General features: G+C 45.8%; 1 protein-coding gene across 1 annotated transcript; it reads right to left on the bottom strand.

Moving 5' to 3' along the window:
• Positions 1-1,829: 1,829 nt before the first annotated feature.
• PPT1 (palmitoyl-protein thioesterase 1) lies at positions 1,830-14,179 on the bottom strand. Its single transcript, XM_069971406.1, has 9 exons — positions 14,027-14,179; positions 13,835-13,944; positions 11,771-11,898; positions 11,382-11,452; positions 10,081-10,183; positions 8,986-9,076; positions 5,900-5,998; positions 5,742-5,813; positions 1,830-2,781 (listed from the first exon to the last, which is right to left on the bottom strand). Exons 1-9 carry the CDS (start codon positions 14,127-14,129, stop codon positions 2,659-2,661), a joined length of 900 nt encoding a protein of 299 aa, XP_069827507.1. The 5' UTR covers positions 14,130-14,179; the 3' UTR covers positions 1,830-2,658.
• Between the last annotated feature and the right edge of the window lie 10,020 nt (positions 14,180-24,199).

The following is a 24,199-nucleotide window of genomic DNA, read 5'->3' as shown; positions in this document are numbered from 1 at the left end:
AAAAGTCAACTGGGAAATTGGAAACCACAATACCCACCGCAATTTGGTGTTTTTCATTGGGTTGGTTGTGCAGCAGGACTTGTATTCATCATTTCCCATCTGACTTTTATAAGGGGAAAAAAGTGGCAGATACAATCATGTCTATATACATATGCCAGTTTTTTTGGGCCCCGTAACAGTTGTGTGAGAAAAGCCTTATAAGCCATTTGTACATGTTTAACCCCTTAAGGACCGGGCGAGTTTTCGTTTTTCCCTTCTTGTGTATATAAGGCCGTAGCAGTTGCATTTTTACACCTACGGACCCACATGAGCCTTATTTTTGCGTCACTACTTTGCAATGACAGGCTGAATTTTTGCATAAAATATGCTGCGAAACCAGAAAAATTATATGCACGGTAAAATTTAAAAATATGACATGTTATATATGTTCCTCAAGTTGATACGATTAAAACGTTATGCAACTTGTATAACTTATATTATTTGATGGCTCGTAAAAAAAAAAAAATTTACAGAAAATAAGCATTCCTTAAAATCTCTCTATTCCCAGGCTTATAACTCTTTAATCCTTTGGTTTATGGTACAGTGTTAGGTGTCATTTTTTGCACCATGATCTGTTCTTTTTATCGGTACCTTGATTGCACATATGTGACTTCTTGATCGCTTTTTATTACAATTTTTCGGGATTTGTTGCGACCAAAAATGCGCAATTGTGCACTTTGGAATTTTTTGACGCTTACACAGTTTACCATGAGGGATCATGAATTAAATTAATATTTTGGGCGATTACAGACGCAGCGATAACAAACATGTTTGTTTATTTATAAAATAGGAAAAGTGATTTGGACTTTTATTAGGGGAGGGGGTTATTTATTAATAAACACTTTTTTTTCACATACAGTAATTAGAAGCCCTCAGGGGGACTTCTATATACACAGCACTGATCTCCCATTGAGATCAATGCTGTGTATATAATAGAGCAATGATTCATCATATTGGTGCTCTATTATAATGGTCTGCTGCAGACCATCTACATAGATTGCCGAGCCGGGATCAGCGTCATTTCGACGCTGAGCCCTGGCTGGCTCATTAGAAGGAAAATCCCCCACTAGACACCATTCAAATGCAGCTGTCAGCTTTAACAGCTGCATTTGAATAGTTAACTAGCCAACCCCAGCGGCTAAGACCTGCATCCCTGGCTGGACATAGCAACCGGGGACCGCGGGCTGCAGAAAAGGCTCACACCAGGAGCCCTCTCTAAACTCAAAGCTTTAACGGCTACATGATGGGTATACCCGTCATGCATTGTTAAGGGGTTAAAGTGACCCCTCCCCCCAAACAACTTGTACCTTCGGATAGCTGCTTTTAATCCAAGATCTGTCCTGTGGTTCGTTCGGCAGGGGATACAGTTATTGTCCTAAAGTACTTTTAAACTTGAAGCCTGTGCCAAACGGAAGTATCTGTGCCCCTAACTTTGCACTGTCCCTCCTCCCCACCCTCTTTATCATTAGGAATGCCACTGAAACATTTTCACCATGCTGAACATTGCACAGGTCCTTTACAATCCACGCCATGTTCCGGGCTGCCACAGGTGGCGAATAGGAGGTACTCATTCCTAATGATGAAGAGGAGGGGGTGGTGCAAAGTTAGGGCACAGCCTTTAAGTTTAAAAGTATTTTTTTGGGACAATAACTGCATCACCTGCCGAACAGACCACAGGACAGATCTTGGATTAAAAGCAGCTATCCAAAGGTACAAGTGGTTTGTGGGGGGCAGACTGTGGGTACTGAGTTGCTTTAAAACCTACCAGTCACAAAAAAAAAAAAAAAATCTTGTAATGTCAGACATGTTGAAAGTTTTTAATCTGTCAGGGCCCAGGTCTACAGACTTGGCTCAATCATGAGAACGGGTAGGAAGAAATGTATGCGTCTCACTGTTCTTATGTGAGGCTGACCCATATTTTATGCTGCCATCATGGTCACGTGACCTACGGCCAGGAGAGAACTACTACTACTTGGTCACAATCTAAACACTCATACGCCAACCATTTAAAAATCTTTATAGTTTTATATTTTTGTAACCATGCCCATTTAAGTATCTGATGTCAGGAGGGGCCTGATTATTTGAAGATTTATTCTGGTTATGGCTGACAATCCTTATAACTAGCTGTTAAAATGCTTAAAGTAACACTGTCACCCCTTTTGTGCATTCTGACATCTCTACACAGGTGTAAAGGGTAAATTTAGCAGTTTTCATACCTTATTTTATATCATACATCATGCTTGTTCAAGTAAAAAGTGTCCTTTTTACCCCGCCCTGCCCCCTTGACGCCCATTGGTTGGCCACCGTAAAGGGGGTGGGGTCTAGCCTTTCGGCCAGCCTGTTCCAATGGCCGACGAGGGGGCGGGGCTAAGTGGCACTAATGCCACGAGGCCTCGCCCACTTAACTCAATCTGCAGTTGATAAAAGGACACTTTCTACTTGCACGAGCACCATGACGTATGATATAAAATAAGGTATGAAAACTGCTAAATTTACCCATTACACCTGTGTAGAGATGTCAAAATGCACAAAGGAGGTGACAGTGTCACTTTAAGTAATCCAGTGCAATTGACAGTGCTTTCTCCAAGTAATCAATTTCAGTACAAATTTTTAAAAAAGTCAACGTACAAAGGGTAATATGTTCTCATTGAACCATTTCTCTGAAAACTGCAAGTGGTCCCCATCTGCAGCCAAAAACACCAACTTTCCAGCCTTGTCCATTTCCCTCAAACCTAAACGATCCTATAGGAATAAAAACAAAACATCAGACTATAGTTAATGAGTAGTCCTTATATGTCTTACTATAACATACATTATAATTAAAAAAAAATAAAATTAATGTTTGCCTCTTCTGCCCCCCCCCCCCCCTAATGCATCTCTATGGGAGGGCGTGACTTCTGGCCTTCAATCAACATGAAGACAGAGGAGGGGTCAGAAGAGTGGTGATTTGAATGGTGCTGCAGGACACTGATCATCGATAGTGAGCATACATACAGTGGGGGGGGCCACAGTTTAAAGGGGTTGTCCAGCGAAAATCTTTTTCTTTCAAATCAACTGGTGTCAAAGTTATGTAGATTTGTGATTTACTTCTATTAAAAAAAATCTCCAGTCTTCCCATACTTATTAGCTGCTGTATGTCCTGCAGGAAATGTTTTATTTTCAGTCTGTTGATATCTCTGGCCAAGACAGGAACTGTCCAGAGCAGGAGAGGTTTTCTATGGGGATTCATAGAAAACTGAAACAGAGTTCCAGTCTTGGCCAGAGGTGGCAGCAGAGAGCACTGTCAGACTGAAAATAAAACATTTCTTGCAGGACATACAGCAGTTGATAAGTATGGGAAGATCTGAGATTTTTTTTTAATAGAAGTAAATTACAAATCTATATAACTTTCTGATATCAGTTGATTTGAAAGAAAAAGATTTTCACTGGACAATCCCTTTAAACTTTTGACTAGACGTGAGCACAGTGTAAATCCTATCGTTCGGTACTAGAATACCTTTTGGTAATCTGTACCTTTGACACAAATTTGTGTACGTCTGGGGTTACTGCACGTTAACATAACCCCATATACGAGACGGGAGTGATGTCTACAAGTGGGGGCGAGTCCTACTAGACAGGGACCTATCGTCACTCACCTCGGCCAGGTATTTCTGCGACTGGTCTGTCTTGACAGGCAGACCAATTGCAGGGAGAATGCAAGGTGGGATTGGATTCTGACTACGCTCCTAGCCCCGATCTCCTTCATTGTGTGTGGGAGGAATTCAGAGCCAGGAGAGAACAGCACAAACACAGATTGAGGGTCCTATTCCACTGGCCGAGCAGGGCTCATTTACTGGGCCTATTCCACGGCCCCGATGATTAAGCAAGGGCTGCAGGGACATAGTTACCGATGTCCCTGCAGCCCTTGTTTCATACATTACCTGTCCGGGCTGCAGGTCCTCTCCTTCTTCCTCCTGGTCCCGCACCGCAGCAGCTTCAGAGCAGGACTGTCTGAACTGACAGATCGCTCAGCCAATCACTGGCCGCTGCGGTTCCAGCCAGTGATTAGCTAAACGGTCTGTCAGTTCAGACAGCCCCGCGGGACCAAGAGAAGGAGAAGACCTGAATAAACGATCAGCCGATGACACGATCGGCTGATCGTTCTCTCTATTCCACGTTCGACTGATTATTGCTCCGTGGAATAGGCCCCTAACCCCATCTAATGGTCACCCTGGTCCTTGCTGCTGTACTCTATAGTTACTGCCAATACATTACATGAAATTTAATAAAATGTGCTGCTAAACTTTTAAGCCCTATAACAACATCCTAAAAAAAGTAGAAAAACCTTTACCACTTCATGACAGTCTAAAGTTTTTTGCAAAGTGTTAATGTATGAACTACAATTTTCTACTAACACCAAGTACATTATGTCACAAGAAGACCCTCCCACTATACCTCTAGATTACTGATATGTAGGTGTCAACCTGGTATTAAAGAAAAAAAGGTAGTTTACCAGTTTGGGTGTGATATTTGCAGCTCGGTTCTATGAAAGTGAATGGAGCTGAATTGTAATACCACACACAACCTGGGGGCAGGGATGGGGCAAGTAGCTGTCTTTCTCTAATCCTGAATAACCTCTTTAAGGTGGCAGGCCCCAGGGGGGTTTCATTACGCCCGCAGCTGTCATAATAACAGAACAGTAATCCCTAATAGTGTCACAGAGACCTTGATTTTGAAAAGAAGGACGTTCACAGAGTAAGGATGCGTTTACACTGAGGAATGTGCGCAGAGAAGTTCCCGCAGAATCTGCCGTTTGCATTTCCAACTATGGTCGAATGGATTCCGCCATCCGGCCAAAGAATGGACATGTCAATTCTCTGGGCGGACAGCAGAATCCACCCAACCATAGGATGCAGTTTATGGGACAGGCGGAGATGCGAGCAGCAGGGACTTCTCTGCGTGGTTTCCTCAGTGTGAATGCACCCTTACCACACAGATGCTGTGGATGTTGTTGACCACAGCATCTAAGAGTTAGGCTGCATTCACACGTTCCGTACGGAACACAGATGTGGAATGCCTGTAACGGTCTCTCCCCCGCCCTGGCAGCATCTGTGATAAGATGCTAGGAGCGGGGGAACTGTACATATCTGTACAGTTCCCCCGCTCCCAGCATCTTATCACAGATGCTGCCAGGGCGGGGGAGAGACCGTTACAGGCATTCCACGTCAGGAACACGGAACGTGTCAATGCAGCCTGAAAGGGAACCAATCAGCCAAATTGAGCAGATTGTCTTCCCTGGAGCACAGTATGAAGCTCCTGTACAGCTCCCAGTTGCAGCAGTAGCTTTATACTGGAGAAAATTAAGTTTAATCCCCTGGTGCGCAGCAGGGAGAGGGGTGTCAGGTAGTCATCCAGGTGGGTCACCACGCACTGCTACATAACACAGCTGGCACACACCCCTGTCTCTGCGCACATCTGTCTTCGTCTACCACTATAGCGTAGGCTTGTTGGGGGGAAATTTATCAATGGTGTAAGCCAGGGCAAAAAGGTGTAGATTTTTCTGCAAACCACACAGTTGCCACCAAAATATGTGCCCTTTCCCTGGCATGTTCCTGGCTTGCCTAATGGGCAGGTAGGGGATGTGGGGGAAGAGGCATATCCTCCTCCCACAGCTTTTTCTTTTCTTTTTTTTTTAGAACAAGTATAAAGATTTTGCCAGTTACCTCAGTATACAGAGAACTCTCTTGCAATGTCATAGTCTCTTTGCTTTGGCCAGGCTTATAGAATCCAAACCACTAGAAAAAGGAAACGGTTGTGAATATTCCAAACCTATGAATGAGACTGTAGAATAAGAAATAAAAAGGTGTAAGCTCCTACTAACCTCGGAGTCTGCAGGATCAACCATGGAGTCCTTGAGGAATTTCACCAAGACCAATTTCTCCAGTGTTTGCAGATTGCGTTTGTAACTCTCATTAACAGCCTGTAAATGAATCAAGATAGAACCAAAAATACACTAAATGCTAGGTTTAAAAAAAAAAAAAAAGGAAAGTAGGGAAATACCAGGGTGGCCCCTTCTGCCATAAAGTCTACCTCGGTTGAAAGCATAGCGAAAAGACAAGGGAAATACCAAAGCCAGGTATCCACCCACAGACAGCTGTTTCGGGATATCGCCCCTCATCAGTGAAGTAGGGTTCTGGCTAACGGGGACAATGAATAATAGGCCAGCATAATTACTTTTCATTGCCCTGTTAGAGTGGGTTCAGACTACAGAATTCTCGCGGATAAATTCCGTCGCCTGTACGCGCTCACGGCCGGTGTCTATGGATCCGGCGGAAAGGCGCGCACAGGCAACGGAATTCCGTGAAATTTATCCGCGAGAATTCCGTAGTCTGAACCCATCCTTAGCCAGACTCCACACTGATGAGGGGCAAATACCCTAAAACAGCTGTCTATGGATGGATGCCTGGCTTTGGTAAATCCTTGTCATGTCGGAATACTCACAACTGTATTAGACTTTGATTCAAAAGGGGCCACCCTGGTATTTCCCTACTCGTGTCCTAATATTCGCAACAGAGTGCACTACGTGTCAGGGTGGTTTGGTGATCTTCCCACTGCGAGGCGCCCCTTAGCAACCAGTTTTCTTCCCTGGAGGGATACCTGGCTATTTCTGTGTTTTGAGACTTGCAACTGAGGCTCCACGGAACGCGTTTTTGCATATTTTTGTGTTTAAAAAAAAAAAGTAAGGATCCTAACACTAGATGCTACCTTAAAGGAGTACTCCAGTCACCCCCTGTAAAATCTAAACTCACACACTGGGGGATGGTTACTGGCTTCCTCTCTGTCACATTTCTTCCCACTCTGGCTGCTCTCGCTGCCCCCTGCACTGTTCTCTGTTGCTGCTGATTACATCTCTAACTTCCTGTTTGGACCAGTTCCTGTGTGCTGCATATTCCTACAGTCCCCACAATGCCTTGTTTCCCTGGCCTGCCTCTGTATACCTCCCACCTTCTCCCACCCACAAACATGTTCATAACCCCACCCCCCATCCCTAGCTCCTCTATTCCCTGCCTCCCTCCATCTATTCCCCTCCCACTGCACAGCTTAGTCCCCTACACAAGCAGTAATGGGAAATACTGACAACCCAGCCCCCTTATTTGGGTGTCCAGTGAATAAAAACTGCAGCCACCATTGTCTACTTTTAATATATACTATAACTCGTAGTCCAGCAGCTGACAGCAAGCAGCAACATCTTTCAGGAGCTTGAACTCGGCCAGGATCTTCCAGGGAGCATTGAAACAAACCCTTTCAGCTCCAGAAAGATGTTGCTGCTTGCTGTCAGCTGCTGGACTATGTGTTACAGCTGAATCTGGTGTCCGAGGTCTCCTCTGCTTCTCAGTCATTCTGGAGGAGGATCCTGAAGCATCAGACACCATTGATCTCCTAGCAGGCATCTGGCATTGAAAGGGTGCCAAATGCCTCCTATTAGATCTGTGACATCTGATGCTGCAGGCAGCTGCCGATCTCCAGGATGACTGAGAAGCAGAGGAGACTGAGATCGTGCAGAGGAGGGGGCCCGACAGATAATATAGTAAAACTGGGCGGGCAGAGGAGGAGTGGGGCGGGCAGAAGAAGTGTTGAGGGGCGGGTTTCCCTGTGACAGAGAGGAAATACATCACGTCTCAATATGGCACCTGTGGAACAGCACTGAGACGTGAAGTGTTTCCTTCTTCCTGAACTACAGAACTTCCTGTGGGACTTTGATTCTTTGAAAAACGGGTAACATTACAGCTGTCCTACTGAGTGTAAATGGCAATGTTATATAACTTTCCTTTGTAAGTGCAGTGTTAAATTATGTAATTTGCCCGGAGTACCCCTTTAAGTTTCATCAACAGACAAAACAGTAGTCAAGGTAAATATATAGTGCCAGAAAATGTTAATGCAGAACAGGCTACTGGCCTCAAGAATAGAAACACCTGATCTGCCATCATATCTAACAGTCAGTAAATGCAGCTGGGGGCAACTGTTAAAAAAAAAAGTTTGGCTCCAAAGAACCAGACCACTTTATGACTGGTCTATCTTTACTTAAAGGGGTTACCCAGAATTAGAATGTGTGTGGTATTACAACTCTATATCACATTGCTCTATTTATTTTTATGAAACGGAGCTGCAAATGCCATAACTCTTTATTTTTCTATAATACAGAGCCTTTTGTTTTTACAAGTTACAGGGTATTATCTATATTCTGTGGGTCACTGTGATAAATGATACTTTATTTGTTTCATTATAGTAAATAAAAGTATTATAGTAAAGTAACATTACTTTTTTTTTTTAAGGGGTATTCCACTCAAACATAACTTGTGACATGTTGCTGCTCATAGTGAGACTAACAATTCATTCCATACTCTACTCTCCCATACATATTTAGGCTCCTTCCCCCAGTTCTCAGCTGCTGCTTTCTGCTAAAAACACAAAAATCTGTGTTTGAGCTTTTCTTCCTGTCTCCCCCTCCTTTCTCAGACAGCTGATGTAAACAAGTCTCTGGCATGCTTTATCTGCAACATTGTGGCTTCTTTGTAATGCTGAGAGGGTTAAACTGAGGTCAAGTAGCTGACTAATCAAACTGAGTTTATCAGCAACTTGACCTTGGTTTAACCCTCCCAGCGTAAAAAAAAAAAAAAAAAAAAAAAAAAAAACTACAGATAAAGCCTGCCAGGGACTTGTTTACATCAGCCATCTAGGAGGGGGGAAACAAAAAAAAAAAAAAAAACAGATTTTTGTGTTTTCAGCAGAAAGCAGCATCTCACTTCTGTGGGAAGGAGACTGAATAAACTGTTTTGCTGCTGACACAATAGGGAGATTATCAAGTTATGTTTGAGTGGAATACCCCTTTAAAGTAAGGTAAAAAAAAAAATATTGAGTTCTCTAACATTTAAAAACCTGAAGAAGAAAAAAAAAAAAAGAACTTACACGCTCCTGGTTTATGTCTGCAAGGAAAATGCTGCTATTTCTGTAGAGGTCTTCATTCAAGGGGTCGTGCCAATATTCTGCCTGTACCAAACTGAAAAGACAAGTGACTTTTTACCTGCAGGTAAGAGCGTGGCAGTTTTCCAACTTTCTCGGAGTACACTTACACAAATCAGAAGTGACAACGCACAGTTTTCCAATTAAAAAAAAAAAAAAAGCACAAATCTCACTGCTCAAAACCTTGCTCCCATTGACTTCAAAGAGAGCTGGGAAACTTGCTTAACATTGCCTTTCTTTTCAGAGTGGTTCAGTGGCAAAACTCCCATTGAAGTCAATAAGAGCTTCAGGGCTGACCCCGGCTCAGTGAGCTTCATCGCTTTACATCGAGACATCTTTTTGCTCGTAGGAATTTACAATTAAACAAATAAGAACCAATCATTACCACTGGCAGCACTTCTACGGTTTCCACTACTTTATACTTGTGGCCTATAGGTTTTATTGCTACATGGAAAACTAACAGTGACCATTTTTGCTTTGTTAGGCCTCGTTCACACGCTGTATATTTTCAGTAAATAACGGCCATTCTTGCATATTGCAACAGCTGCCACCATTTATTGAGAGGGCGAATTCACATAGTTTCCTATCAAATCCCGGATGGATTGTATAAAAGATTCCGCGCAGCTGCACAGAAAACAGACATGTCAACTTTGTGCAGCCGCTACTAACTGAATAGTGGCCACACAAAATTGACTGTGCAGACAATGTGAAATACGGCCCCCGGCCGTACTTTACATTGTCTGCCATGGTTAACTGGAACGCGGGTACACCCGAATGTACACCCTAATGTGCCTGCATTTCAATTCAAAAGAAGTGATGTTCATCTGGTCGGTACTGCAGTACTGGCCGGGGTGAACTTCACAGACAGTGGTCGTTCTAAGCAGTCATTTTCTATGGACGTCTGACTCATCTCTAATGATTTGTGTAACACTCGCACTTAGCTTCGGTATGTGATTTCTCCATTCAGGTACCGGGTCCAAGAGTGGGACTTGCAGGGAGGGTTAAGTATGCGGGGGGTCTGGTGGGCTTCTGTATACTCACTGTTTTTGTACAAGCTTTGTGTAGGCACCAGCATTTAAAGTCTCTCTGATCCAGTCACAGATGTGAGAGCTTTCTCCAGGACACCGGGGGAAGCCGTATACACCTGAACAAAGAGCAAACATAAGAGAGTGACAATTTAAAGCACACATACTATTGCATACACAGCACACTTTAACAAAAGCCAAGATGTTCCTTGTAACCTCTCAATATGAAAGTGCAATTATTAAAAAAAAAAATTCTATTTTTTGGAATTGAGCAAATGGTTGCATGCATGAAGTCTTATAGCAGAGCTTCTCCTTCCCTTCTGGTCTCCACAATGACAGGCTGCTTAGCTAATCACTGGCCGCGGTCCTGTCTCAACCAGTGATTGGCTGAGCGGCCTGTCAGTGCAGAGATCAGAACAGAAGGCAGAGCTGAAGTTGCAGAGACTAGGGAGGGCCCAAGGACACCGGGGAACGTGATAGTGTAAAATAATAAAGTATTTACTTACCTTAACGGCAAGGGCTGCACAGACATCGCTAACAATGTCCATGCAGCCCTTGCTGCCCAACAGTCGGCCCATGTAATTGCTCAGTATTACATGTCTACACTTTAAAATCGGGCCGTGTAATAGGACCCTAAGCCAGAGATTATTGCAGTCAGGGAAAGAATCATGCAGCTTATAGTCACCAACCACTAGGGGGCAGTGTGCACCATCTTATAGGACAGATGCAACAACTGATCATCTCCACTTAATGAGGCCTCTTTCACACTGTGTCCCTGTGCTACATTTAATATGTACACTATTTTCAGAATCAAAAAGCACAGTAGGCTACGCTTTCAGATCTGCAAAATTATGCAAAAAAAATAAAAAAAATAGGAGGTGCTTTCCTTACAGATTCCTTGCTGACCCTTTTGTTGGTGTACCAAGTGTTAGTGGTGTGATGTGTATATAACATATAATTCAGGGTGTGGCACCTGTTTGATGTTGTGGAGAAGTAAGAAAAGGTTATACTTCCTCTTTCTGTGTGACTGTAAGGGAGATACAAATATGCAAAAAGAATCTGTGGAGCCTCAATTTAAGGGTCTCATAATCTGGAACTAGCCAGAAATCCGTCCAGGGAAGGACCTAGCCAAGGGGAGGCGCCTGTAAGGAGACCACCAGATTAAGGCCACCATATTATTGACAGGTCAATTCTTAAGCGGAGAGTGGCGGTGGGCGAGGCATGGCATTGACACACTGAGGCAGGCAGGATTCCGAGCTGAATTCCAGTTTTATTGAGTGTGAACAGACTCTATTCCACAGCAACTATGACATTTACCTTGGTGCTGTCCTCCAATTGAGATGAGATTTTTCATAGGAGGCGACGGACATTTCTGAACAATAGCCCTCCTGCATAGAAGAAAGGAAAAACAGGTTTAAAATAATTTTCCAGCCAATATAAACGGATCCACAAGACAGCTCATCAATCCCTGATCCTCGACACCCCCCTGCACTAGACTGTGAACAGGGCAAGAAGCAGTTTGTCTCCTTTCACTGTGTAGTGGTGGTGACCTGTAACTCATTTTCTTAGTTATGCCCTAACCTGTAGATACCCCTTTAAGGGGATGTGCCGCTTGTGCATAGAGGTAAATCCCCCACTCAGGGTTCCCTTTATTAGCAGCAAACTGATGCAAAAAGCTGATTTTCTCCGCTCTAGATATTACTTACAGAAACTGACCACCCTGCGAGAAGCCCATGCCATTGTAGCCGTTCTGAAGTCGGGGGTCCTTGGCTAGCTGCTCACAAACAAGATCCAGTTGTTTATTCACATTAAGGAAAAAGCTGTTCTCCATGTCCTGGGGAGAAATAAGAACATGTTTTAATAAAGTTACATGTATACAAAGAAATCATGAAGAGTATAAGTAACATGTACAGAGGAAAGGTTTCAAAGCGTCACAGTAACTTGATATGTAAGAGACATAGCAAAAGCATAAGGGGCTCCACAGCACCGTCCAATAAGGCCCTGTGTGCCAAAGTAGAAAAGTGGCTGCCGCCTGACAGCAACAGGTAAGGGCATTTGAAACATGTACGGTGAGAGTGTCCAACTTTTGACATGACACGGACACTTTAAATATCTTAATCCCAGTTGCTGCCTCTGTATCGGCCTTACAGCAAATTCACCTCTATGTGGAAACAGAATGGGGTGTACAGAAGCTAAAACATAATAGCTCCCCACAATACACAGATACAGGTTGTGGCCCAAAGGGACTGGAAGACGTATAATGCAGAACAATGAAACTACCACAGTCTGCGGCCCAAAATTATGAAACATTTCACCGATCCACCATGTCCATGTGCTGTCATAGGTATCATGTGCGGGTGAGAATATTCCTTAGTCCATGGGGCGGGACCAACGCGCCCAGTTATGTCCTGTCCAAGGATGTACGTGGGTTACTACCCCTGCTTACCCTAAAAAGGGTGACCCCCACACACACACACACACACACCTGAGTCTACCCCTTTGAAAGTCTCCCCATTGAACGCCCTAATAATGTTTTCTTCTATTCCCTTGGATGAATAGAAGGAAAAGGACAGTAAAGAGGGTAAACAAATAAAGTTCAATGGGATCTGGTAAGGAGAGATCCTAAGGACACAGACGATAAGGTGACTTTCAAAGGGGTAGACATCACCTTTCTAGGACAGGTGCCCCCGCAATCCTAGGGTAGTAACCCACGTACATCCCTGGACTGGGCATAACAGGGTGAGTTGGTCCCGCACCAAGGACTAAGGAATATTATTCTCACCCGGACACTATACCTATGACAGCACCTGGACATGGTGGATCGGTGAGATTTTCCATAATTTTTGGGCCTCATAGGCTGTGGTAGTTTCATTGTTCTGCATTATACGGCTTCTAGTAGCATTGGGCCACAACCTGTATCTGTGTATTGTGTGTCAGATTATATATATATTTTAAGCGTTATGTTTTTGCTCGTGTACACCCCATTCTGATTGCCGTGCAGACATTTCTCTCTATATATCTGCTGGGATTATCCAGCACTACAAAAACATGGCCACTTTTCCCCCTACTGTTGTCTCCAGTTCAGGTGCAGTTTGCAATTAAGCTCCATTTACTTCAATGGAACGGAGTTTCAAAACCTGCACCCAAACTGGAGACAATAGTAGGGGGAAAGTGGCCATGTTTGTGTAGCGCTGGATAACCCCTTTAACGGCAAGTGTCCTGTATCCTCAGCAGCCCCTCCATGCAGGGGGACGTGAATGACACAGGTGGTGGCAGACATGCTAGACCACAATACAATCAGAAGTCTATCAGGCCACTATCTGGCAGATACAGACAATACCCCCATAGTCCTCATACTGCCATAGGACTCCGCTATACTTAGGTCCATTGCTTCAGGGACAGCAGAGGTTATGTATCTGTCCATGCGTCTGATGGTCGGTCACGCTCTGTAGATAGAACTAACGTGATACTGCTACTATGTGAGGGACACTGTCTCCTCCTAATCCCATTAGAGTCACATGGAATCCATCACTTAGCAGGAAGGACGTCCGGCGCCCTCAGTAACGCTCGGCCCTCAGGTTCCACAGCCGCCCATGTATGAGGACCTCCGATACCACCGATACAGGACGTCTTCTTCATGTAATCTTTGGGTGGTCATGTCACTGTATATGTAATGCAGAGGGCAGGGCTGCTGGGTCACTTCTGCTATGAGAAGCAATACAGGAAGCATGGAGATCCCCTTTAAGTCTCTGTGGCAGTCTCCTCCTCACCTCCACAATGGTGTTCCCGATCTTCAGGGACAGGACATATATTCCTGGGATCTGCTGCTCCACCATCTTCTTAATCCCGCCCATACTTAGAGGGTTACAGCAGGAGTCGCCTATAAGACAGGTTGTGGACAGGTTATATAGAAGACCAGTACAGAGCAGCACGGGTGAGGCCATGAATCCGCCAGCTCTTACCCATTCCGTGCCATATGACCAGCGGCAGCGGCCCCGCTCCTCCTCCGTGCCCGCACACCGCCAGCATACAGAGCGCACCCACCGCCAGCCTCACCGCCGCCATAGCACAGCGAGCGCCTGACTGCTGACACTTCCTGTTATGGTCACATGATGCGGGCACGTGATCTCCCCTAGGCCGCAGTGGGACGTATTATGTGGTGGGCGTGGCTAATTGCCAGACCGCGGCGCTTCACGTCAAGGATTGTTCACACAGCCGCGGATTAGTCGCGGTTTTTTGCCAGGCTGCTGGTTTTAAGACATCTAGACAAATCCGCTGCGTTATGTGAAAGCATAAACAACACTGACATAATGAAATAGAATCTTCATTCAGCGAAGCCATAAGCAGTATATCCACCTCAAAGACGTAATCCGTTACCAGTGGGGCCATAACGCTCTATGTAGGCTCTTACCTTATGTAGGTTAGCGGCAGCTGTTCCCATAGTGACGGCCGGGGGATAGGACGCCCTACCTGCTGCTGTGAGGGTATCACTATTATGGGGGCACCCCGGCTATCACTATTATGGGAGCACCCCGGCTATCACTATTATGGGAGCACCCCGGCTATCACTACTATGGGAGCACCCCGACTATCACTACTATGGGAGCACCCCGGCTATCACTACTATGGGAGCACCCCGGCTATCACTACTATGGGAGCACCCCGGCTATCACTACTATGGGAGCACCCCGGCTATCACTACTATGGGAGCACCCCGACTATCATTATTATGGGAGAACCCCGGCTATCACTACTATGGGAGCACCCCGGCTATCACTACTATGGGAGCACCCCGACTATCATTATTATGGGAGAACCCCGGCTATCACTACTATGGGAGCACCCCGGCTATCACTACTATGGGAGCACCCCGGCTATCACTACTATGGGAGCACCCCGGCTATCACTACTATGGGAGCACCCCGGCTATCACTATTATGGGAGCACCCCGGCTATCACTACTATGGGAGCACCCCGGCTATCACTACTATGGGAGCACCCCGGCTATCACTACTATGGGAGCACCCCGGCTATCACTACTATGGGAGCACCCCGGCTATCACTATTATGGGAGCACCCCGGCTATCACTACTATGGGAGCACCCCGGCTATCACTACTATGGGAGCACCCCGGCTATCACTATTATGGGAGCACCCCGGCTATCACTACTATGGGAGCACCCCGGCTATCACTACTATGGGAGCACCCCGACTATCATTATTATGGGAGAACCCCGGCTATCACTACTATGGGAGCACCCCGGCTATCACTACTATGGGAGCACCCCGACTATCATTATTATGGGAGAACCCCGGCTATCACTACTATGGGAGCACCCCGGCTATCACTATTATGGGAGCACCCCGGCTATCACTACTATGGGAGCACCCCGGCTATCACTACTATGGGAGCACCCCGGCTATCACTACTATGGGAGCACCCCGGCTATCACTATTATGGGAGCACCCCGGCTATCACTACTATGGGAGCACCCCGGCTATCACTACTATGGGAGCACCCCGGCTATCACTATTATGGGAGCACCCCGGCTATCACTATTATGGGAGCACCCCGGCTATCACTACTATGGGAGCACCCCGGCTATCACTATTATGGGAGCACCCCGGCTATCACTACTATGGGAGCACCCCAACTATCACTATTATGGGAGTACCCCGGCTATCACTATTATGGGGGCACCCTGGCTATTATTATTATGGGAGCATCCCGGCTAACACTATTATGGGAGCACCCCGGCTATTACTATTATGGGAGCACCCCGGCTATCACTATTATGGGAGCACCCCGGCTATCACTACTATGGGAGCACCCCAGCTATCACTATTATGGGAGCACCCCGACTATCACTAGTATGGGAGCACCCCAACTATCACTATTATGGGAGCACCCCAGCTATCACTATTATGGGAGCACCCCAGCTATCACTACTATGGGAGCACCCCGGCTATCACTATTATGGGGGGCACCCTGGCTATCACTATTATGGGAGCACCCCGGCTATCACTAGTATGGGAGCACCCCAACTATCACTATTATGGGAGCACCCCAGCTATCACTATTATGGGAGCACCCCGACTATCACTATAATGGCCGCACCCTGGCTATCACTATTATGGGAGCACCCCGGCTATCACTATTATGGGAGCACCCTGGCTATCACTATTATGGGAGCACCCTGACTATCACTATTATGGGAGCACCCCGGCTTTAACTATTATGGGAGCACCCCGGCTATCACTATTATGGAAGCACCCCGGCTGTCACTATTATGGGAGCACCCCGGCTATAACTATTTTGGGAGCACCTCGGCTATCACTATTATGGGAGCACCCCGGCTATCACTATTATGGAAGCACCTCGGCTATCACTATTATGGGAGCACCCCGGCTATCACTATTATGGGAGCACCCCGGCTATCACTATTATGGGAGCACCCCGGCTATCACTATTATGGGGGGCACCCTGGCTATCACTATTATGGGAGCACCCCGGCTATCACTATTATGGGAGCACCCCGGCTATCACTAGTATGGGAGCACCCCAACTATCACTATTATGGGAGCACCCCAGCTATCACTATTATGGGAGCACCCCGACTATCACTATTATGGGAGCTCCCCGGCTATCATTATTATGGGAGCACCCCGGCTATCACTATTATGGGAGCACCCCGGCTATCACTATTATGGGAGCTCCCCGGCTATCATTATTATGGGAGCACCCCGGCTATCACTATTATGGGAGCACCCCAGCTATCACTATTATGGGAGCACCCCGACTATCACTATTATGGGAGCACCCCGGCTATCACTATTATGGGAGCACCCCGGCTATCACTATTATGGGAGCACCCCGGCTATCACTACTATGGGAGCACCCCGGCTATCACTATTATGGGAGCACCCTGGCTATCACTATTATGGGAGCACCCTGACTATCACTATTATGGGAGCACCCCGGCTTTAACTATTATGGGAGCACCCCGGCTATCAGTATTATGGAAGCACCCCGGCTGTCACTATAATGGGAGCACCCCGGCTATCACTATTTTGGGAGCACCTCGGCTATCACTATTATGGGAGCACCCCGGCTATCACTATTATGGGAGCACCTCGGCTATCACTATTATGGGAGCACCCCGGCTATCACTATTATGGGGGCACCCTGGCTATTATTATTATGGGAGCACCCCGGCTATCACTATTATGGGAGCACCCCGGCTATTACTATTATGGGAGCACCCCGGCTATCACTATTATGGGAGCCCCCCGGCTATCACTATTATGGGAGCACCCTTGCTATCACTATTATGGGAGCACCCCGGCTATCACTATTATGGGGGCACCCTGGCTATCACTATTATGGGAGCACCCTTGCTATCACTATTATGGGAGCACCCCGGCTATTACTATTATGGTAGTACCCTGACAGTCACTACTATGGCAGAACTGTGACTGTCACTAAGGGTATCTCCATGGCTGTCACTATAATGGGAGAACCTTGGCTGTCATTGTATGATAGCACCCTACCTGACACTGTTATGGTAGCACCTTAGCTGTTACTATTATGGAAGTCCCCTGGTTTTTACTACAGTTATAGGACAACTATAATGGTGCCTCCCCCCCCCCTAATAGTAACATACAGGGTGCTCCCATAATAGTAACATACAGGGTGCTCCCATAATAGTAACAGTCAGGGTGCCCCCATAATAGTAACATACTGGGTGCCCCCATAATAGTAACATACAGGGTGCTCCCATAATAGTAACATACAGGGTGCCTCCATAATAGTAACAGTAAGGGTGCTCCCATAATAGTAACATCCAGGGTGCTTCCATAATAGTGACAATCAGGGTGCTCCTATAATAGTAACATCCAGGGTGCTCCCATAATAGTAACATACAGGGTGCTCCCATAATAGTAACATACAGGGTGCCCCCATAATAGTAACAGTCAGGGTGCCCCCATAATAGTAACATACAGGGTGCTCCCATAATAGTAACATACAGGGTGCTCCCATAATAGTAACAGTCAGGGTGCCCCCATAATAGTAACATACTGGGTGCCCCCATAATAGTAACATACAGGGTGCTCCCATAATAGTAACATACAGGGTGCCTCCATAATAGTAACAGTCAGGGTGCTCCCATAATAGTAACATCCAGGGTGCTTCCATAATAGTGACAATCAGGGTGCTCCTATAATAGTAACATCCAGGGTGCTCCCATAATAGTAACATACAGGGTGCTCCCATAATAGTAACATACAGGGTGCCCCCATAATAGTAACAGTCAGGGTGCCCCCATAATAGTAACATACAGGGTGCCTTCATAATAGTAACAGTCAGGGTGCTCCCATAATAGTAACAGTCAGGGTGCTCCCATAATAGTAACATTCAGGGTGCTTCCATAATAGTGACAGTCAGGGTGCTCCCATAATAGTAACAGTCAGGGTGCCTCCATAATAGTAACATACAGGGTGCTCCCATAATAGTAACATACAGGGTGCTCCTATAATAGTAAAATACAGAGTGCTCCCATAATAGTAACATACAGGGTGCTCCGATAATAATAACAGTCAGGGTGCCCCCATAATAGTAACAGTCAGGGTGCCCCCATAATAGTAGCATACAGGGTGCTCCCATAATAGTAACATACAGGGTGCTCCCATAATAGTAACAGTCAGGGTGCCCCCATAATAGTAACAGTCAGGGTGCCCCCATAATAGTAACATACAGGGTGCCCCCATAATAGTAACATACAGGGTGCTCCCATAATAGTAACATACAGGGTGCTCCCATAATAGTAACTGCCAGGGTGCCCTCATAACAGTAACAGCCAGGGTGCCCCCATATTAGTATTATACAGGGTGCTCCTATAATAGTAACATCCAGGGTGCTCCCATAATAGTAACATACAGGGTGCTCCCATAATAGTAACATACAGGGTGCCCCCATAATAGTAACAGTCAGGGTGCCCCCATAATAGTAACATACAGGGTGCCTTCATAATAGTAACATACAGGGTGCTCCCGAAATAGTAACATACAGGGTGCCCCCATAATAGTAACAGTCAGGGTGCCCCCATAATAGTAACATACAGGGTGCCCCCATAATAGTAACAGTCAGGGTGCCCCCATAATAGTAATATACAGGGTGCCCCCCCTAATAGTAACATACAGGGTGCCTCCATAACAGTAACATACAGGGTGCCCCCATAATAGTAACATACAGGGTGCCCCCCTAATAGTAACATACAGGGTGCCTCCATAATAGTAACAGTCAAGGTGCCCCATAATTGTAACAGTCAGGGTGCTCCCATAATAGTAACATACAGGGTGCTTCCATAATAGTGACAGTCAGGGTGCTCCCATAATAGTAACATACAGGGTGCTTCCATAATAGTAACATACAGGGTGCTCCCATAATAGTAACATACAGGGTGCTCCCATTATAGTAACAGGCAGGGTGCTGCTATAATTTTGCAGGGTGCTCCCATAATAGTGACAGGCAGGGTGCTCCCATAATAGTAACAGTCAGGGTGCCCCCATAATAGTAACATACTGGGTGCCCCCATAATAGTAACATACAGGGTGCCCCCATAATAGTAACATACAGGGTGCCCCCATAATAGTAACAGTCAGGGTGCCCCCATAATAGTAACAGTCAGGGTGCCCCCATAATAGTAACATACTGGGTGCTCCCATAATAGTAACAGTCAGGGTGCTCCCATAATAGTAACATACAGGGTGCCTCCATAATAGTAACAGTCAGGGTGCCCCCATAATAGTAACATACAGGGTGCTCCTATAATAGTAACATACAGGGTGCCCCCATAATAGTAACAGTCAGGGTGCCTCCATAATAGTAACAGTAAGGGTGCTCCCATAATAGTAACATACAGGGTGCCTCCATAATAGTAACAGTCAGGGTGCTCCCATAATAGTAACATACAGGGTGCCCCCATAATAGTAACAGTCAGGGTGCCCCCATAATAGTAACAGTCAGGGTGCCCCCATAATAGTAACATACTGGGTGCTCCCATAATAGTAACAGTCAGGGTGCTCCCATAATAGTAACATACAGGGTGCCTCCATAATAGTAACAGTCAGGGTGCCCCCATAATAGTAACATACAGGGTGCTCCTATAATAGTAACATACAGGGTGCCCCCATAATAGTAACAGTCAGGGTGCCTCCATAATAGTAACAGTCAGGGTGCTCCCATAATAGTAACATACAGGGTGCCTCCATAATAGTAACAGTCAGGGTGCTCCCATAATAGTAACATACTGGGTGCTCCCATAATAGTAACAGTCAGGGTGCTGCTATAATATTGCAGGGTGCTCCCATAATAGTGACATACAGGGTGCTCCCATAATAGTAACAGTCAGGGTGCTGCTATAATATTGCAGGGTGCTCCCATAATAGTAACAGTCAGGGTGCTGCTATAATATTGCAGGGTGCTCCCATAATAGTGACAGGCAGGTTACTACCATAACAGGGACGGCCTGGAACCTTCTATAAGGAGCTATGATAATATTGTATTGACAGCTGAGCTGATAGCAGTAACAGTAACAACCATTATCTACATTTTTACATAAATAAGACTGTATAGCTGCGGGTCTCCTGTATGCCCATCATACTGACATCTAGTGGTCAATATGAAAACTGCAACCATTTAACAGTGATTTTATATTGATTGGTTTATCGCTCATTTTTTGTCGAAAATGTATCGTTTTTATTGATACTATTTTTTTACAGCATTCACTGTGCTGTATAAATAATGTTAGATTTTTATAACCTGGGTCACTACATACAATGAGATAACAAATATATATCCCATCTTGGCCAGTGACTGGCTCAGCTCTTGCTTTAGAGGCATGCTAAAAAGAAGAACAATGGGGTATGGAAAATCCCTTTAAAGTCAGTGGTGTAACGTGGCAAGTTATACATATTTATATTATCCATTGCAGAATGCCAGGCAGAAATAGCACAGGTCCTCTAATTTCTGTCCAATTTTCTGGAACAGACACCTTTCAGGGAAAAAAACTGAAAGGTGTCCATGCCTAGTAGAAGCCTGTGGGTCCGGAAGCTTATTTGGATTTCTTATCAGTAACCCAGACCCGGAGGTTTCTGACAGCCCAGGTAAATGTACCGTACATGTGTATGAGGCCTTATACTTCTGAGGAGAGATTTTTCAGCCACACAACAACTTATAAGCAAATATACAAGCAACAAATATACATTTTTAGTTGGGATACAGGCAGACAATAGCAATATGTTATATAGTGTACACCATTTTCATGTTATGTTGACATTGAACTTCTGTTGAACCTGTTGTTAGGAGGCTGTTGACCTGTTGTATGTAGCACAATGTCCGGAAGGTTCCTGCCCATAGACATTGTGTCACAGCTTTATGTAGCTGAGGTAATATTGAGTTTTTGGCGCCACAAAACCGAGGATACAAACCCAGAAAAGGTATTAGGATTAGTAGTGTGCCCTTGTACAGGAGCTGAGTGAGGTATGAATGAGGCGTTCTACATAGGTGCTGGGTGTTAACTGACAGAAAAAGCCCAGAGGGTGCAAAGGTGAAAGGTCACTGTGAGAAGGAGCGAAGCTGCTGCTGTCAGACTACAGCGAAAGACAAGCCTGGCAGTGCGCAGGTGCGGAGGGGGTAGTGGAGCTTCAGAGTCTGCGCCCCTCATGTGGTGGGAGTGGGCTCTCCACATCAATGAGCACACGGTAAGTGTACTGCCCAAGGGAGACCAATGAGTGGAATGCAGAGTAACAGCCTCGCCACAGCCTGGGGCTCCGCAGTCACCTCCTAGAAAAGGCTAGAACCTATTTATGCATCATAAAAGAACCTCGCATGTCGGCGAAGACTGGTTGTTCCTGATTCCAACTCTTCCACTAAAGGTTTTGAAACGTTTGACTACAGTATTAGGCTGGGTTCACACACACTATATTTTAGGCAGTATTTGGTCCTCATGTCAGGACCTCATGGCAACCAAAACCAGGAGTGGATTGAAAGCACAGAAAGGATCTGTTCACACAATGTTGTCATTGAATGGATGGCCGCCATTTAAAGGCAAATATTTGCTGTTATTTTAAAACAACGTCCAGTTTTTTACTGTTATATGGCGGCCATCCACTCAATTTTTAACATTATGTGAACATAGCCTTTCTGCTATCTCCGGCCGAAGATTTACGGTACTTGCGGCCGGCTACGTACGGACCGCGAACTTACGCCCGTAATGTACTTACGCTTCCCGAGCGCCCTACGTAGCGATCTGACAGCGGTCTTTTACTTGGAAATCTTCGCCTAGCCCCGGACACCCCACAGAACCTTTTGGATCGGCACAAAAAGCTGCAAAAATGAAGAAATCACCCCTACGTACGGGACCGCATGTAGACGTACGGGACGGCATTTTCGTCTGCAAACAATGGTCTGGTTCCTTTTTGACGCCGCCACGTACGATCCGGGCGTAAGTGTGAACTATGCGGCCGTACTTCGTATACTTTCCATTGTACGCAAACTACGTAAGTCTCCGGCCGCTTATTCACGGAACGCGCTACGGCCGGAAACTTACGTAGTGTGAACATAGTCTTAGACGTAATACAGACATGTAACAGCCTTGTAGCTGACAGCATAAAGGTGTTCTTACATATAGCATTTTAGGACAGTATTCGGAGGGGGGGCGGGGGGATTCAAAGGGAATGGGAAATAAAGTGAGGACTTTTGCTTCTATTTGCGGATCCCCTTCTGGCCTTTCCTTGGAAAAGTACAGACCATTTTTCAACAGTAAAACAGACACTTTAAGAAAAAATACCTTTTAACTTTAAGTTAAAAAAAATAATAATATAAAACAAAGCCTGCATATAGCCTACATTTAGGGTTTAGAAGTTTTGGGCAATCTTGGCCAGTGTATTTTTATAATCTCTTCCATAAGACATGTTTTTGTCCAGTGCGGAGTGTATCTGGGGATCTGCCCAATACTGTTATGCAGTATTGCCTCTTCCACTGCCGACGCGTGGAATAGCAGCAGCAGCAAGTGGGGAACAAGAAGCAAACGGCCACTGACAGCGCTCGTTTGAACCTCCAGTCGGTCGGTGGAATAGGGGCTTAAAAGATTCACAGATGTCTGCTTGTATTATTGAATGTTAAAGAATATAATGGCCACTTCTAATCCTTAAGAGGACAATACTCACACAATGGGACAATGCACAGATTAATCCTAAAGCAATTACATGAGTTTTTCTTGTTTAGATGGTACTATGCCCTGTACTATATTCTGTTGGATCACTGGGACTGGTCAAACGTTCTGTTAGCTCTGCAAACTATCAGTAAAAGCCTTCTCCAAACTCTTTGGATGACCCAGAAGTCTCCTGTATACAGTCATCTGGGTCATCCATCAGTGAAGGACTTTAAAGATGTGAAATGGAGACTGACCCACAAAATGGCCGCCAATATACTTTAAATAGCCACCATTTAGTCCTAGCATTCCACTTCTCTCAGAGGACGATGCTTCTGATTATCTCCTGAGAATTGGTGGTTTCCAATGACTATTGCTCGAGTTTAAAAAGTTAGGGTACTATTACACGGGCCGATAGGGGCCCGATAACAACTGTAAACGAGCGCCGATCGTGCTTGTTTACTGGGCCTATTACATAGCCTGATAATCAATTAATAAGGGCTGCAAGGACATCGTTACCGATGTCCTTGCAGCCCTTACTTAAACTGTATACATTACCTATCCACGCTCCAGGGCTGCTGCTGTGGTCCGATTCTCCCCGGGTCCCGCACGCTCTAGCGGCCAGAGCGGCCTGTCAGCTGACAGGGTGCTCAGCCAATTACAGGCCCGCAGTCCTGCGATGATGTGATTAGCTGAGCGACCTGTCAGCTACGACAGGACGCTCTGACGCTAGAGCGCGGGAGGAGCCCTGAAGCGTGGATAGGGAATGTATATCGTCAGTCGCCGGCCACGCACCGCTATTACACATAGCGGTGCAAGGCCGGCGCCTGACAATTGTAGGTCCTAACCTATATCAAAGATCAGCCGATGATCATTGTCATCGGCTGATCGTTGTATTTATTACACGGAGCAATAATCGGC

Source organism: Dendropsophus ebraccatus, chromosome 5 (genome assembly GCF_027789765.1).
Source record: "Dendropsophus ebraccatus isolate aDenEbr1 chromosome 5, aDenEbr1.pat, whole genome shotgun sequence".
Lineage (NCBI taxonomy): Eukaryota > Metazoa > Chordata > Amphibia > Anura > Hylidae > Dendropsophus > Dendropsophus ebraccatus.
This window is presented reverse-complemented; position numbering and strand designations above follow the sequence as displayed.

Coding starts and splice junctions, on each gene's coding strand:
- PPT1 (XM_069971406.1), bottom strand. CDS start 14,129: ATGGCGGCGGTGAGGCTGGCGGTGGGTGCGCTCTGTATGCTGGCGGTG. Junction 11,899..13,834: donor TCGGGAACACCATTGTGGAG/GTGAGGAGGAGA, acceptor ATTTCTCCCCAG/GACATGGAGAACAGCTTTTT. Junction 2,782..5,741: donor AGAGTTCTCTGTATACTGAG/GTAACTGGCAAA, acceptor TTATTCCTATAG/GATCGTTTAGGTTTGAGGGA.